The 11,420-nt window shown below is 46.9% G+C and overlaps 1 protein-coding gene across 4 annotated transcripts in view; it reads left to right on the forward strand.

The window, feature by feature from the left end:
* The window catches only part of fras1 (Fraser extracellular matrix complex subunit 1), a 92,137-nt gene extending 81,463 nt beyond the window's left edge, over positions 1–10,674 (forward strand). For all 4 annotated transcript variants that reach the window (XM_027029021.3, XM_035529625.2, XM_035529626.2 and 1 more), the window contains 19 exons: positions 96–440; positions 854–1,014; positions 1,121–1,268; positions 1,373–1,578; positions 1,676–1,832; positions 2,153–2,353; positions 2,474–2,661; positions 2,852–3,127; positions 3,386–3,618; positions 3,833–3,993; positions 4,290–4,504; positions 4,794–4,944; positions 5,345–5,452; positions 5,627–5,786; positions 5,872–5,988; positions 6,258–6,424; positions 7,628–7,833; positions 8,153–8,299; positions 8,759–10,674. In XM_027029021.3, coding sequence (XP_026884822.3) covers positions 96–440; positions 854–1,014; positions 1,121–1,268; positions 1,373–1,578; positions 1,676–1,832; positions 2,153–2,353; positions 2,474–2,661; positions 2,852–3,127; positions 3,386–3,618; positions 3,833–3,993; positions 4,290–4,504; positions 4,794–4,944; positions 5,345–5,452; positions 5,627–5,786; positions 5,872–5,988; positions 6,258–6,424; positions 7,628–7,833; positions 8,153–8,299; positions 8,759–9,331 — 3,920 coding nt within the window. In that variant the 3' untranslated portion in view covers positions 9,332–10,674. The remainder of the gene's footprint in view (positions 1–95; positions 441–853; positions 1,015–1,120; positions 1,269–1,372; positions 1,579–1,675; positions 1,833–2,152; positions 2,354–2,473; positions 2,662–2,851; positions 3,128–3,385; positions 3,619–3,832; positions 3,994–4,289; positions 4,505–4,793; positions 4,945–5,344; positions 5,453–5,626; positions 5,787–5,871; positions 5,989–6,257; positions 6,425–7,627; positions 7,834–8,152; positions 8,300–8,758) is intronic.
* Positions 10,675–11,420: the final 746 nt, after the last annotated feature.

The raw sequence follows: 11,420 nt of genomic DNA on the forward strand, positions 1-11,420 counted from the left end.
ACCGATAATGTTAAACCCAAATGCACTCACCGCACCCCAGTATGACTGCGCAGTTAGAACCTGAGCCCTGGTCCCTGTTCCCCTCCACGTCCCAGGCGACACCAGCAGCACCGTGTCCGCCCTCTGCTACACCGTGCCCAAGTCAGCCCGGGGCAGCAGCCTCCACGCCCTGGAGTCCGGCTCCGACTACAAGAGCCGAGGCATGGGTGCAGAGAACCGGGTGGTGTTCGGACCCGGCGTCAGCATGTCCACCTGTGACGTGAAGCTGATTGACGACAGCGAGTACGAGCTGGCCGAGGAGTTCGAGCTGGTGCTGTCCGACGCGTCGGACAACGCCCGGACGGGCGACGTTGCGGTGGCCAAGGTCGTCATTGACGGCCCCAACGACGCCTCCACGGTGTTCCTTGGAAACTCCTCCTTCATGTTCAGTGAAGATGCAGGTCTGGGCTTTGGAACACCTTTTTTTTTAAACTTTGCTTGATGACTTCTGATTCCTTTGAAAATTACTGGAAGTTGCATCGAATATCGGTTTTAAATGTAGATTTTTATAGTTGTGGGAGACAGACACTTAGGAGTCCAAGTGGTGGTTTTTCAAGTGGGGCTGGCTATTTGCTCAGTTTGATATTGCACTGAGCAGCAAATACCAACAACTTGTTCAACTGCATGTTCTCCATAAAAACTATTTAGCATATGCGGTTTTGTTTACTCTGTCTCCTTTAAAAGTTCCTGAATTCTTAGTAGGTTAAACAATGTATGAATATAAAGAAACAGCTGAAGAAACAAAGTAGACTGTTTTGTATCTGGTAGTCAGAGTGTATGTTTGTGAGGAGTTAATTAATTGCTACCTTTGTAGGCACCATCGAGATCCCTGTGCTGCGGCGGGGCAGCGACCTTTCGTCTGTGACCACGGTGTGGTGCGCCACGCGCCCCGCCGACCACGACTCGGCCACGCCCGGGGTGGACTACATCCCCAGTTCCAAGAAAGTGGAGTTCAAGCCTGGCAAGACAGAGGAGGTATAACGCAAGCTCGAGGGTCCAGATGAAACCAGAGAAACACCTCCCAGTTTGCTTTGACTGACGGGAAGTCAGTTTACCAAAACGATGTCTCGCTCTTGTCTAGACTTGCAGTTTGACCATAATGGATGACATCCAGAACCCTGCCATCGAAGGGAAGGAGTCCTTCATCGTCTTCCTCAGCTCTCCTAACGGCGCCATCCTCACAGGGCCGCACGAAGCTTCGGTTTATATCGTCGATACCACCCAAGACAGTACGTGCCCACGCTAAGCGTTCGCCGTGCATGCACTTTAAGTGCGTCCTGGAGATTTCCACTGTGCTCTCGGAGCAAACCCCAGCCCTGTGTTTGTCCTTCAGTCCCCAGCATGCAGTTTGAGAAGGTGGCCTACACGGTGAAAGAGGAGGACAGGGCCCTGCACGTCCCTGTGGTCCGGACGGGCGACCTGAGCTACAGGTCTTCTGCTCGGTGTTTCACGCGCACCATGTCGGCCACGGCGACGGACGACTTTGAGGAGAGGAGGAACGCCGACGTCTCTCGTGTCGTTTTCCTCCGAGGAGAGAAGGTCCGGCCCGGCCCTCGCCGCTCCCGCCTATGAGCACGTGTGATCTTGCCTTAGTCAAAGGCCGGTTCCTGGTAAACGTGGACCTGTCTGTCCTCAGGTGAAGAACTGCACGGTCCACGTCAACGACGACTCGGTCTTCGAGCCTGAGGAGGAGTTCCAGGTGCACTTGGGCACGCCGCAGGGGGACCACTGGAGTGGAGCCATGATCGGCCTCAACGATATCGTCACCGTCACCATCACTAACGATGAGGACGGTAGGCTGATGTTTTGATGTCGGCTTGACCGCGTTCCTTAATATTTTCAGATGTAATTTTTTTTCCAATTACAAATGCTTTTATATCTAGTATTAAGCTTAACCTGTGCACTATCTGCCTATATTGTCGCTAATAAGAAGCGGACATTCGTAGGTGGCCAATTAGCTTTATGTAATTTTTTCGCTATTAGCCATATTAGCATGTACTTAACTTGGAAGGTGATGGCAGTGTTTTAGCCCACAGTGATTACAGCACGATGCAGTGGTACGTGAGGCAGTAACACTCTTTGGCGGTATTGCCGCTGCTGTTTTATGTCACAGCACCCACCATTGAGTTTGAACAAGCTTCTTACCAAGTACGAGAGCCTCCCGGTCCAGATGGCGTCGAGGTTCTCAACGTCAAAGTGATCCGCAAAGGGGACCTAGACCGCACCTCCAAGATCCGCTGCAGCACCCGTGATGGATCGGCCCAGTCCGGAGTGGATTATAACCCCAAGAGTCGGGTTCTCAAATTCAGCCCCGGTTCGTTAAAGAAAGTCCAGACCAGATTTTCTAAGATATTTTGACTCTCTTTAAGTTTTCTGCTTTGTCATATGGAACTTTGTGGATTCCAAATCAAGACTTCTTTCTATTGCCTCCCAGGTGTGGACCATATACTCTTTAAAGTCGAAATCTTGTCGAACGAAGAGAGGGAGTGGCACGAGTCTTTCTCATTGGTTCTTGGCCCTGATGACCCAGTTGAAGCTGTGCTGGGGGAAATCACTGTGTCGACCGTTACTATCCTAGACCAGGAAGCAGCTGGAAGCCTAATCCTCCCAGCTCCTCCCATTGTGAGAGCTAATTTGCATTGTAGTTAGCATAGCAAATCTGGAACATTGCCCTATTCTCAGTCAGCACATTTACCCTTGACTTCTGTTTGATTGTACATGAAGCCTAGACTAATTTTAGGTGTGGTTTGTTAATTATATTTTAAATGTTTTATTTTCCCAGTTTAATATGTTTCATTTGCTGTCATTGCAGGTAGTGTCACTCTCAGACTATGACCACGTCCAGGAGGTCACAAAGGAGAGCAGTAAGAAGTCTCCTTCTCCGGGCTACCCCCTGGTCTGCGTGACCCCCTGCGACCCCCACTACCCTAAGTACTCACTGATGAGGGAGCGCTGTGAGGAGGCTGGCATCAACCAGACGTCCATCCACTTCAGCTGGGAGGTGGCGGCGCCCACCGACGCCAGCGGCGCGAGGTCCCCCTTCGAGACAGTCACAGACAACACACCCTACACAACCGTTAACCATATGGTTAGTTTCCTACCTTAGACCAGCTCCAATTTTTGAAGAATTCACTCAAAACATACTAGACTTAGTAGTGTAGGTTGTCTTTTTTGGGGGGGAGGGGCAGCTGGGATTGTGTGACTACATCTTCTTTTTCAATCATACACATATCTATTTGTGAATTATAATGCCACCTACATGCTACACAGGCAAAAACTTCAGTCTTTTGGTGAGCATTTTATAGTTCGGCAGGTTTCGTGGCATACATGGTTCTGCTCTGCACAGGTTCTGGACAGCATCTACTTCAGCAGGCGCTTCCATGTGCGCTGCGGGGCTCAGGCGCGGGACAGGGCCGGCCACCCGGGGACCCCACTGAGAAGCAACATCGTCACTATCGGCACCGAGGGCCCCATCTGCCACACGCCCGTCACCACGGGGACCGCCCGCGGCTTCCAGGCCCAGTCCTTCATCGCCACGCTCAAATATCTGGATGTCAAGCACAAAGAGCATCCCAACAGGTTGGAGGCAGCACGGAACATCAAGCACGCAACATGAACTTAAACACTCCTCGGCTTTGCCTTGTCGGATGATGCAAGATGTCCCAGCATGCATCAGTGCATCAGGGTCTTTACCGGCAATACCAAGAAGTGTTCAGGGGCGTACATGAATCAACAGCTTACGTTGTTGGGGTTTTTTTGTTTTTTTTACCCCTCTGTCTGGCTTTCCCGCTAGGATCCACATCTCGGTTCAGATCCCTCATCAGGACGGCATGCTTCCGCTGGTGTCCACGATGCCCCTGCACAACCTGCACTTCCTGCTCTCTGAGTCTGTTTACCGCCAACAGCACATTTGCTCCAACCTGGTCACGCTCAAAGACCTACAGGGCATCTCTGGTTAGTTGTGCCCCCTCCTGGAGTGGAGCAGTGCTTGAGATATGAAAGATATTTCAGCAAACATTTGCTTTTCCACTTTGTGTATAAGACTAAGAGTTGGCACTGATGACTTTGTGTTTTGATATTTGTTGATTTCCATGGAGATCTTTTTATCTGCAACAATACATTATAATACAATGCATTCTAACGATATAAAAAGATGAGGATAGTGAGATGAACGATGAAGGTTTATCCGCAACACTTCAAAGGAATTACAGACAGCGTTGGGAAATATACCTGCCTTTTCTTCTCCGCAGAAACTGGCTTCCTGGATGACGTGACCTACGACAGCATATCCCTGGGCCCTGGCTACGATCGCCCCTACCAGTTCGACCGCAGCGTCCGCGACCCCAGAACCATCCAGCTCTACAAGCACCTCAATCTGAAGAGCTGCATCTGGACGTTCGACGCCTTTTACGACATGACCGAGCTCATAGATGTGTGCGGCGGATCGGTCACCGCCGACTTCCAGGTTAGCGCGATGGCGTCACAAGGAATTAGACTCTTGAGGTCACACAGCAACTTAAACTGGAGATGTCCGGGTTGTATATCGGTCAAGCATTCATGTTCCACCAGCAGATTCGGCTAATGTGTGAACGCGTGGCGTCTAGGACCTGTTGGTCTAGGTGATGTCACGGATGTGTTTGTAGGCCTCAGAATCCATGTCGCAGTTGTCCGTGTGCAATGTGTAAGAGAAAGCAATACGACCACAAGCCCAGATTGGCATGTAAACACGCAGCGGTGTGTTGTGGGTGCCACAGGTGAGAGACTCGGCCCAGTCCTTCCTGACGGTGCAGGTGCCTCTCTACGTGTCTTACATCTATGTGACGGCTCCCCGTGGCTGGGCCTCTCTGGAGCATCACACAGAGATGGAGTTCTCCTTCTTCTACGATACTGTGCTCTGGAGGACAGGTACGTGTCACCAGCGACACACACCCGGCAGCACTTCTAAGGAATGCACCATCGTGCACCTGACTTACTGAGCTCTAGCCAAAACCACACAGCGTGGCAATTTTTTAAAGTTCCCCTTCGATCGCATATTAACCTCATTCAACAAGATTGACTAACTTGTTGCGTCTTGAAAATCCGTAACTGTCTGTGAGCTGTTCAACAACAACAAAGCTACGAAATGTCTGCAGGATCAGTCGTTATTCTTTCTTTCTTTTTAAAAAAAAAAGTCTTGTGTATATAATTACAATCTATGAAATATTTACAATTGCTATGTGCAGTTATTTTTGGTTTGTTTTTGTTTGTTTCCTTTTTTAAATGGTCAGCCCATCTGTGGCAGCTAAATATCCTTTACCCTCTGCAGGCATCCAGACTGACAGTGTGCTGGCTGCCAGACTGCAGATCATCCGAATCTTCATTAGGGAAGACGGGAAGCTAGTGATAGAATTTAAAACACATGCTAAATTCAGAGGTGCGTCTCCACCGGCACTTACTGCATTTAACAATTTTATAGTAAATCACCATACTATATCTGTAATGAGTTTCGCAAGGGCATGTCTGCTATGTGAGCAAATTGACATTTGGCTACCATAAGTGCTTTCCGCCTGTGCCTAATTGCACTAAATGCACCATTTCTGCCCCGCAGGTCAGTTTGTACCAGAACATCACACTCTCCCTGGGCACAAGTCCCACTTGATGGCCCCAGACCACCTGGGCGGCATCGACTTCAACCTGCAGCTGGTGTGGAGTGCGCATACCTTTGACTCGCCCTACCAGCTGTGGAGGGCCACCAGCTCCTACAGCAGGTAGGCACCACGGGCACCACCCGTCTATTTTAGGTCATGCGGGGCGTGGCCCTGATGCTGACGGAACACTTCCTGTGTGCTCCAGGAAGGACTACTCTGGGGAGTATACGGTCTTCCTCATTCCTTGCACGGTGCAGCCCACCCAGCCGTGGATCGACCCCGGCGACAAGCCCCTCTCCTGTACAGCACATGCTCCAGAAAAGTAGGTGTTCCAGATTTTGGCTGTCCAATCACTAGAAGTCACCTGACACCTATAAAGTGCCAAAGGCTTGTTTTTATTAAAAGTAACCGTAATTTATAATTTTTAATTATTAAAAGTGCTACAGTACTGTAATAATAGTCTCTTTGTGGGTAACTCTAGTCTTCAACTTGTATTTTTATAGTCTGCAGTATACATGCACGAGTGTAGAAAGATTCAAGAGGCCACATGTGGCGTGGTGGTGCAACTTTTTGTTCTCTCTGTGCCAACAGATTCCTGGTGCCCATCGCATTTCAGCAAACCAACCGTCCTGTTCCTGTGGTCTACTCCCTCAACACGGAGTTCCAGCTCTGCAACAACGAGAAAGTCTTCATGATGGACCCTGCCACCACAGACATGTCCATGGCTGAGATGGACTACAAGGGAGCGTTCTCCATGGGTACAGCCTCTTTTCTCCTTTGACCCCTTAGAAGGGATAGGAAAGGCTTTGCCCTTAGCTGCTTGGATTCTAGGATAGAACTGACTGACATGGCCCTCCTACATAAAATAATTTGCTGCCGAAAGACTCAAAATATTATTCATTGACCTTGCTGGTAAATAAGTTTTTTCCTCCATCCCTGCTTTTTTATGCTTTGCATGTCACCTAACATAACCCTAGTAGTTGCTAATGTAATTTGCAGTGTTATTTTGAAGGTTACTGTTGTTTAGCTAAAAAGATTATTCAGACAGCCCTTAAGTAGGTTAACTTAGTATGGCTGTAACTGTTTATGTAGTTAATATAGCTAGACTTGAGAGCTGAGCTGTTGACCTAACACACTTAATTACACCCTCACAGAAACACATACAGGTGAACGCGCCTCGCATTCTAACTGGATAAGATTGAGCAAAAGAAGTGCAAACACATCCCATAATAATATATTCATAGTAATATAGCCTGGATATCAGTCTTAAAGGGATATGTCAATAATATCTAAGTTACTGATTGAAAACGTGCCAGTTGCTCAGTAGTTTTTGGCAATGTGCCAGTGAATCAGGCCTGCAATTCAGCGGTCATTCCCACATAGACCAGACATCACAGGGCTGTATGGAGAAGAACGGTGTCAGAGCACCGGAGACGCTGTGAAACATTTATGATTCATAGCTGTGACATTCTGGGTCATGTTACCGAATGCATTTGTTGGGCAAAAGATTTCAGGTAAAAGAAAAAGAACAGAATATGCAGTGTAATTGAACAAATAATAAGAGTTTGATTTTGGAGGTCCTAGTAATGGTTTTGTTGTTTGGGCACATGCAGTCGTTGCCTTAAATCAAAATGAAATCAACCTGTGTGATGTCTGATCATACCCCGAGAAAATGGTGGTTCTGTTTCATGATGTCATGTTTCCAGTCCATGTGTGTGATATAGCCCATTAGCTGTTTAAACGATGTGACCACATCAGTGTTTAAATTTTTAGCTTGTAATATGAAGAAAAATATTAACTTAAATCATAATCTCCAAAGACATAACATAAGCATATATGTCTGTTCCTGTCAGTTTTTGACTATAGCCAAATATTTGACAGTATAACAAATGTATGGCAAAGTTTTGAGTTTTATGCACAATTGCAATAATAAATACATATATTTCCTATGTGACATGTAGGGCAGACCCTGTATGGCAGGGTGCTGTGGAACCCAGACCAAAATCTGAATGCAGCTTACAAGCTGCAGCTGGAGAAGGTCTACCTGTGCACGGGCCGAGATGGCTACGTGCCCTTCTTCGACCCAACAGGAACCCTCTACAATGAGGGTCCCCAATATGGCTGCATCCAGCCCAACAAGCACCTCAAGCACCGCTTCCTTCTCCTGGTACGTTATGATAAGAAATAGTTTATTAAGTTCAGAATTTTATATCAGGTTTTTTGCTGGGGGGTGGTGGTACAGAAAAACTTCCCAGTCCTCATGGAATTCTGTGAACGATGTGAGTACAATTCAGATAGGCTAGTACCGTATTTTGCACAATCAAAGAGTATATACATTTAGAACTGAAAACATGGCCCTGAACACTATTATGATGATGATCAATGTCATTTTTCTAGTATCTGGAGCTACGTCTCCATGAATGCAGTTAGCACTATCTCTAATAGGACCGGAAGCAGGCTCCGATAACATTATCTGTCTCCTATAGGATCGGAAGCAGCCAGACGTCTGCGACCGCTACTTCCACGACGTCCCATTTGAAGCCAACTTCGTATCAGACATCCCCGAGCTACAGTCCATGACTACGATGCCTGGTGTGGATGGCTTCACCATGAAGGTCGACGCCCTGTATAAGGTCAGCAGACTAACAGGGAAGTCGAGTTCCCTAAGTAGTTCCTCAGCCTGACGTTGCAGTTCGGGCAAATGCTAGCGCCATAGTTTTAACTTGCCCTTCAGGCAGTTGCCCCAGTCTGCTTGTCTAAACCATGGAGCCAGACTGAGTCTGTACCATGGCCATGGGGAACTGGAATTTGGCCACAACTCAAGAATTCCCTTGTTTGTTTTCTAAAGAACCAGTGTGCTAGTGTTCTAAACCAAGAACACCCTGACCACCATCCAGCTCACTCCGTACCCATTAGTGACTGCTGGAAAGTGCCTGGAGTTCTCTTCTCCACCGAGTGCAGAGCGTTTTTGCTTTTTAGCTCTTTGTTTCTGCGTTTTTAAGATGGCTGCTAATGTCACTGTATCCTAGTTTGTTGTACTGGTGTGTCCTGGTCTAGATGTGTGACTACAGGTTCATGTTTATGGTTACCAGGTGGAGGCTGGGCACCAGTGGTATCTCCAGGTGATCTACATCATCGGGCCGGAGTCCATATCCGGCCCCAGAGTCCAGCGATCCCTGACCTACCGGCTACGGCGCAGCCGCCGGGACCTGGTGGACCGCTCGGGCCGCCTGATGCTAGACGAGTCGCTCATCTATGACAACGAGGGTGACCAGGTGAAGAACGGCACTAATATGAAGAGCCTGCAGCTGGAGGTGGAGCCCTCGGCCACCTTCGACCCCCAGGTGGGAGGCTCGGTGGGGGGTGGAGTCGCAGCCGTCCTCCTGCTGGCCCTGGTCATCCTAGCTTTCTGCCTCGTCCTGAGGAAGTGCCGGAGGGCAGGGAGAAAGAAACCTCCCAAAGCTGAGGAGTACCCCTTGAACACCAAAGTGGAGGTCTGCCTGGAACGCCTGGACAAGAACCTCAACAGCAAACACTGCACAGTGAGGAACGTCAACCTCCTCAACAAGAGCAACGAGGCCTCCAAGGTCAACGGGGCCAAGGTCAAGCAGGTCAACCTGGAGGTCAAACTCCACAACAATTTGAACGACGGCACTGAAGTCTGATTTAAGCCCCACCCCCTGCCCCCATCAAAAAAACTAAAGTATTTAATAAGAAATTGAACAAAAAACATATTTTCTATCAATGTTTGTATTAATGCAATGAGATATTGTTTATGTATTTTTATATGACCATAAGGAAAAAAAAATAGGGAAAATGTTTGTCATCTATGCAGTGTAAATCATTTCAACTGAGCTACCTCAGGGAAGTTAGAAACATTTAAACATCAGTCAAATCAAAGGACATCCATTTGATTCTGTTTGCAGTTATACGTTCTTGAAATTTATTTTATGCCAGTATGCCTTTTTTTTAGCCCTTGTGAGATGAGTATAATCCAGCCATCACTGGTAGCTCAGCTGCTTCACCTCTTTATATGAATAGTCCATTCTTATTCACTCCATATTTTTGATTTAGTAAAACCACTAAGGAAGTATTATGCACAGGTTGTGCCATTTCTTTTGGACTATGAGAATGATGTAAATACCTTTATAAAGTGCAATTACACGATGACCGTCATCCCATATCGTTGGTTGTTAATGGAGATTATTACCGTGATTTTAATTTCCTGTCGCTTGATCACCGTCGTGCCACGCTGATATTTGTCAAGTGCGATTTTTCTGATTCTGAATCCAAATCTAAAGTTTTTATTGAATAGTGTAAACCATCAGTATATGACTGTATTCGGCTAACGACAAACCACGTGTTTGGAGAACTCTGAGAGGTATGCATGTGCGTACTGTAGTACATACAGTAGTGCTGACTTCTTTGAAACACTAACAGAATTGATTGTTTTGTGCACCATTCTACCACTTTAAACTGCATATCATACTACTGTAGTGCTGTAGCATTATTTTTCCACATTCATGTGAATTTCTATTACTCTACATGCGAGCTCCAGTATCCAATTACAATACTAAGAAAAGATTATATATTATCTTTCATTATGTATTTTGTTACTCTAATATTATTCAATTCGTATAGCGCATTTGATGTAACTGCCTGTACGAATGTATTCGGGTGTTGCATTATTAAGATTCTGTTACACATCATATGTTGCTCATTTAAGAGAAGTGCTGTTCTGTGTCTGTGGCCCCAGATCGCCATAACACAGTGGTTTATGTGCATAAGTTATTTTTCTCTCAGTTACTCGTTCGTACCTCTCTTTTGCTTGTTTGTTTGTTCAGTGGTGTTTTTCTGTCCGTTTAGCAGAATGCCGTGCCTACTGAACAGTGGGAAGTTTTGGATAGAACATATTTTTGGTGCTGTCATTTGTGTGGAAAAGTGATGATGCTCTTGAACACTGTGCTATGTGCCTTTTTAGTAATAAAGAAGACATCTGTAAAAGACATTACCTTTAGCCACTGGATTGAGATTTCCTCACACTGGCTTCGGTTAGCTTCTGAGTTTTTCTGGTTTGACTCGCCTCCGTCTGTGCTGCGTTTCAGCAAAACGAGCCAGGCAATGAAAAACTTTCATATAGTCCGATGAAAGATTTCCCTCAGCCTTCAACAGGCCTCAAGTAATTTCAGGGGGGGAAAAAGTGGATATTGAGGGAGGAGGGTGGAGGTTTGCGAAAGAACAATGGAGTAGCCGGGGAGGTTAAATACCTGAACAGACAAAAGGGTCAGAAGGGCCAGACGGTACCTTTTCACCATGCCTGCTGCTTGGAAATATGGTGTGTTTGTCTAAGATGTTGGCTCTGCTCACTGCGTGTGCGCACCTTATATTTTGGACATGATGGAAAGGTGTGGCTGCACCCAAAGCTGACTCACACAGGCCACTGTAGGGGAGGCTAACACAGCTGGGCATACTTTTAAGAGAGAAAGGGAGAGAATTATGGGAGAAGTAATGGAATCTAAACAGTGCATGGTAAAATAAATGTCTTTAGTTGATCACCGATAAAGGCCGTTTGTCACCTTGGATACACCATAAGATGTTTTACTCCTCTGGAGCATTCACAGGGACTGTTTTCACCTGGAGAGGCATGAAAACAGGACGCAAAACAACATCAGAAGTACCGCCCACCAAAGGGAAGGCGAATCTCAGCGCTATCATTATAAGGTTATTGTCAATGTCATCCACTGATGCCTTTAG

Source organism: Electrophorus electricus, chromosome 5 (genome assembly GCF_041902795.1).
Source record: "Electrophorus electricus isolate QZ-2024a chromosome 5, ASM4190279v1, whole genome shotgun sequence".
NCBI classification, from domain to species: Eukaryota; Metazoa; Chordata; class Actinopteri; order Gymnotiformes; family Gymnotidae; genus Electrophorus; species Electrophorus electricus.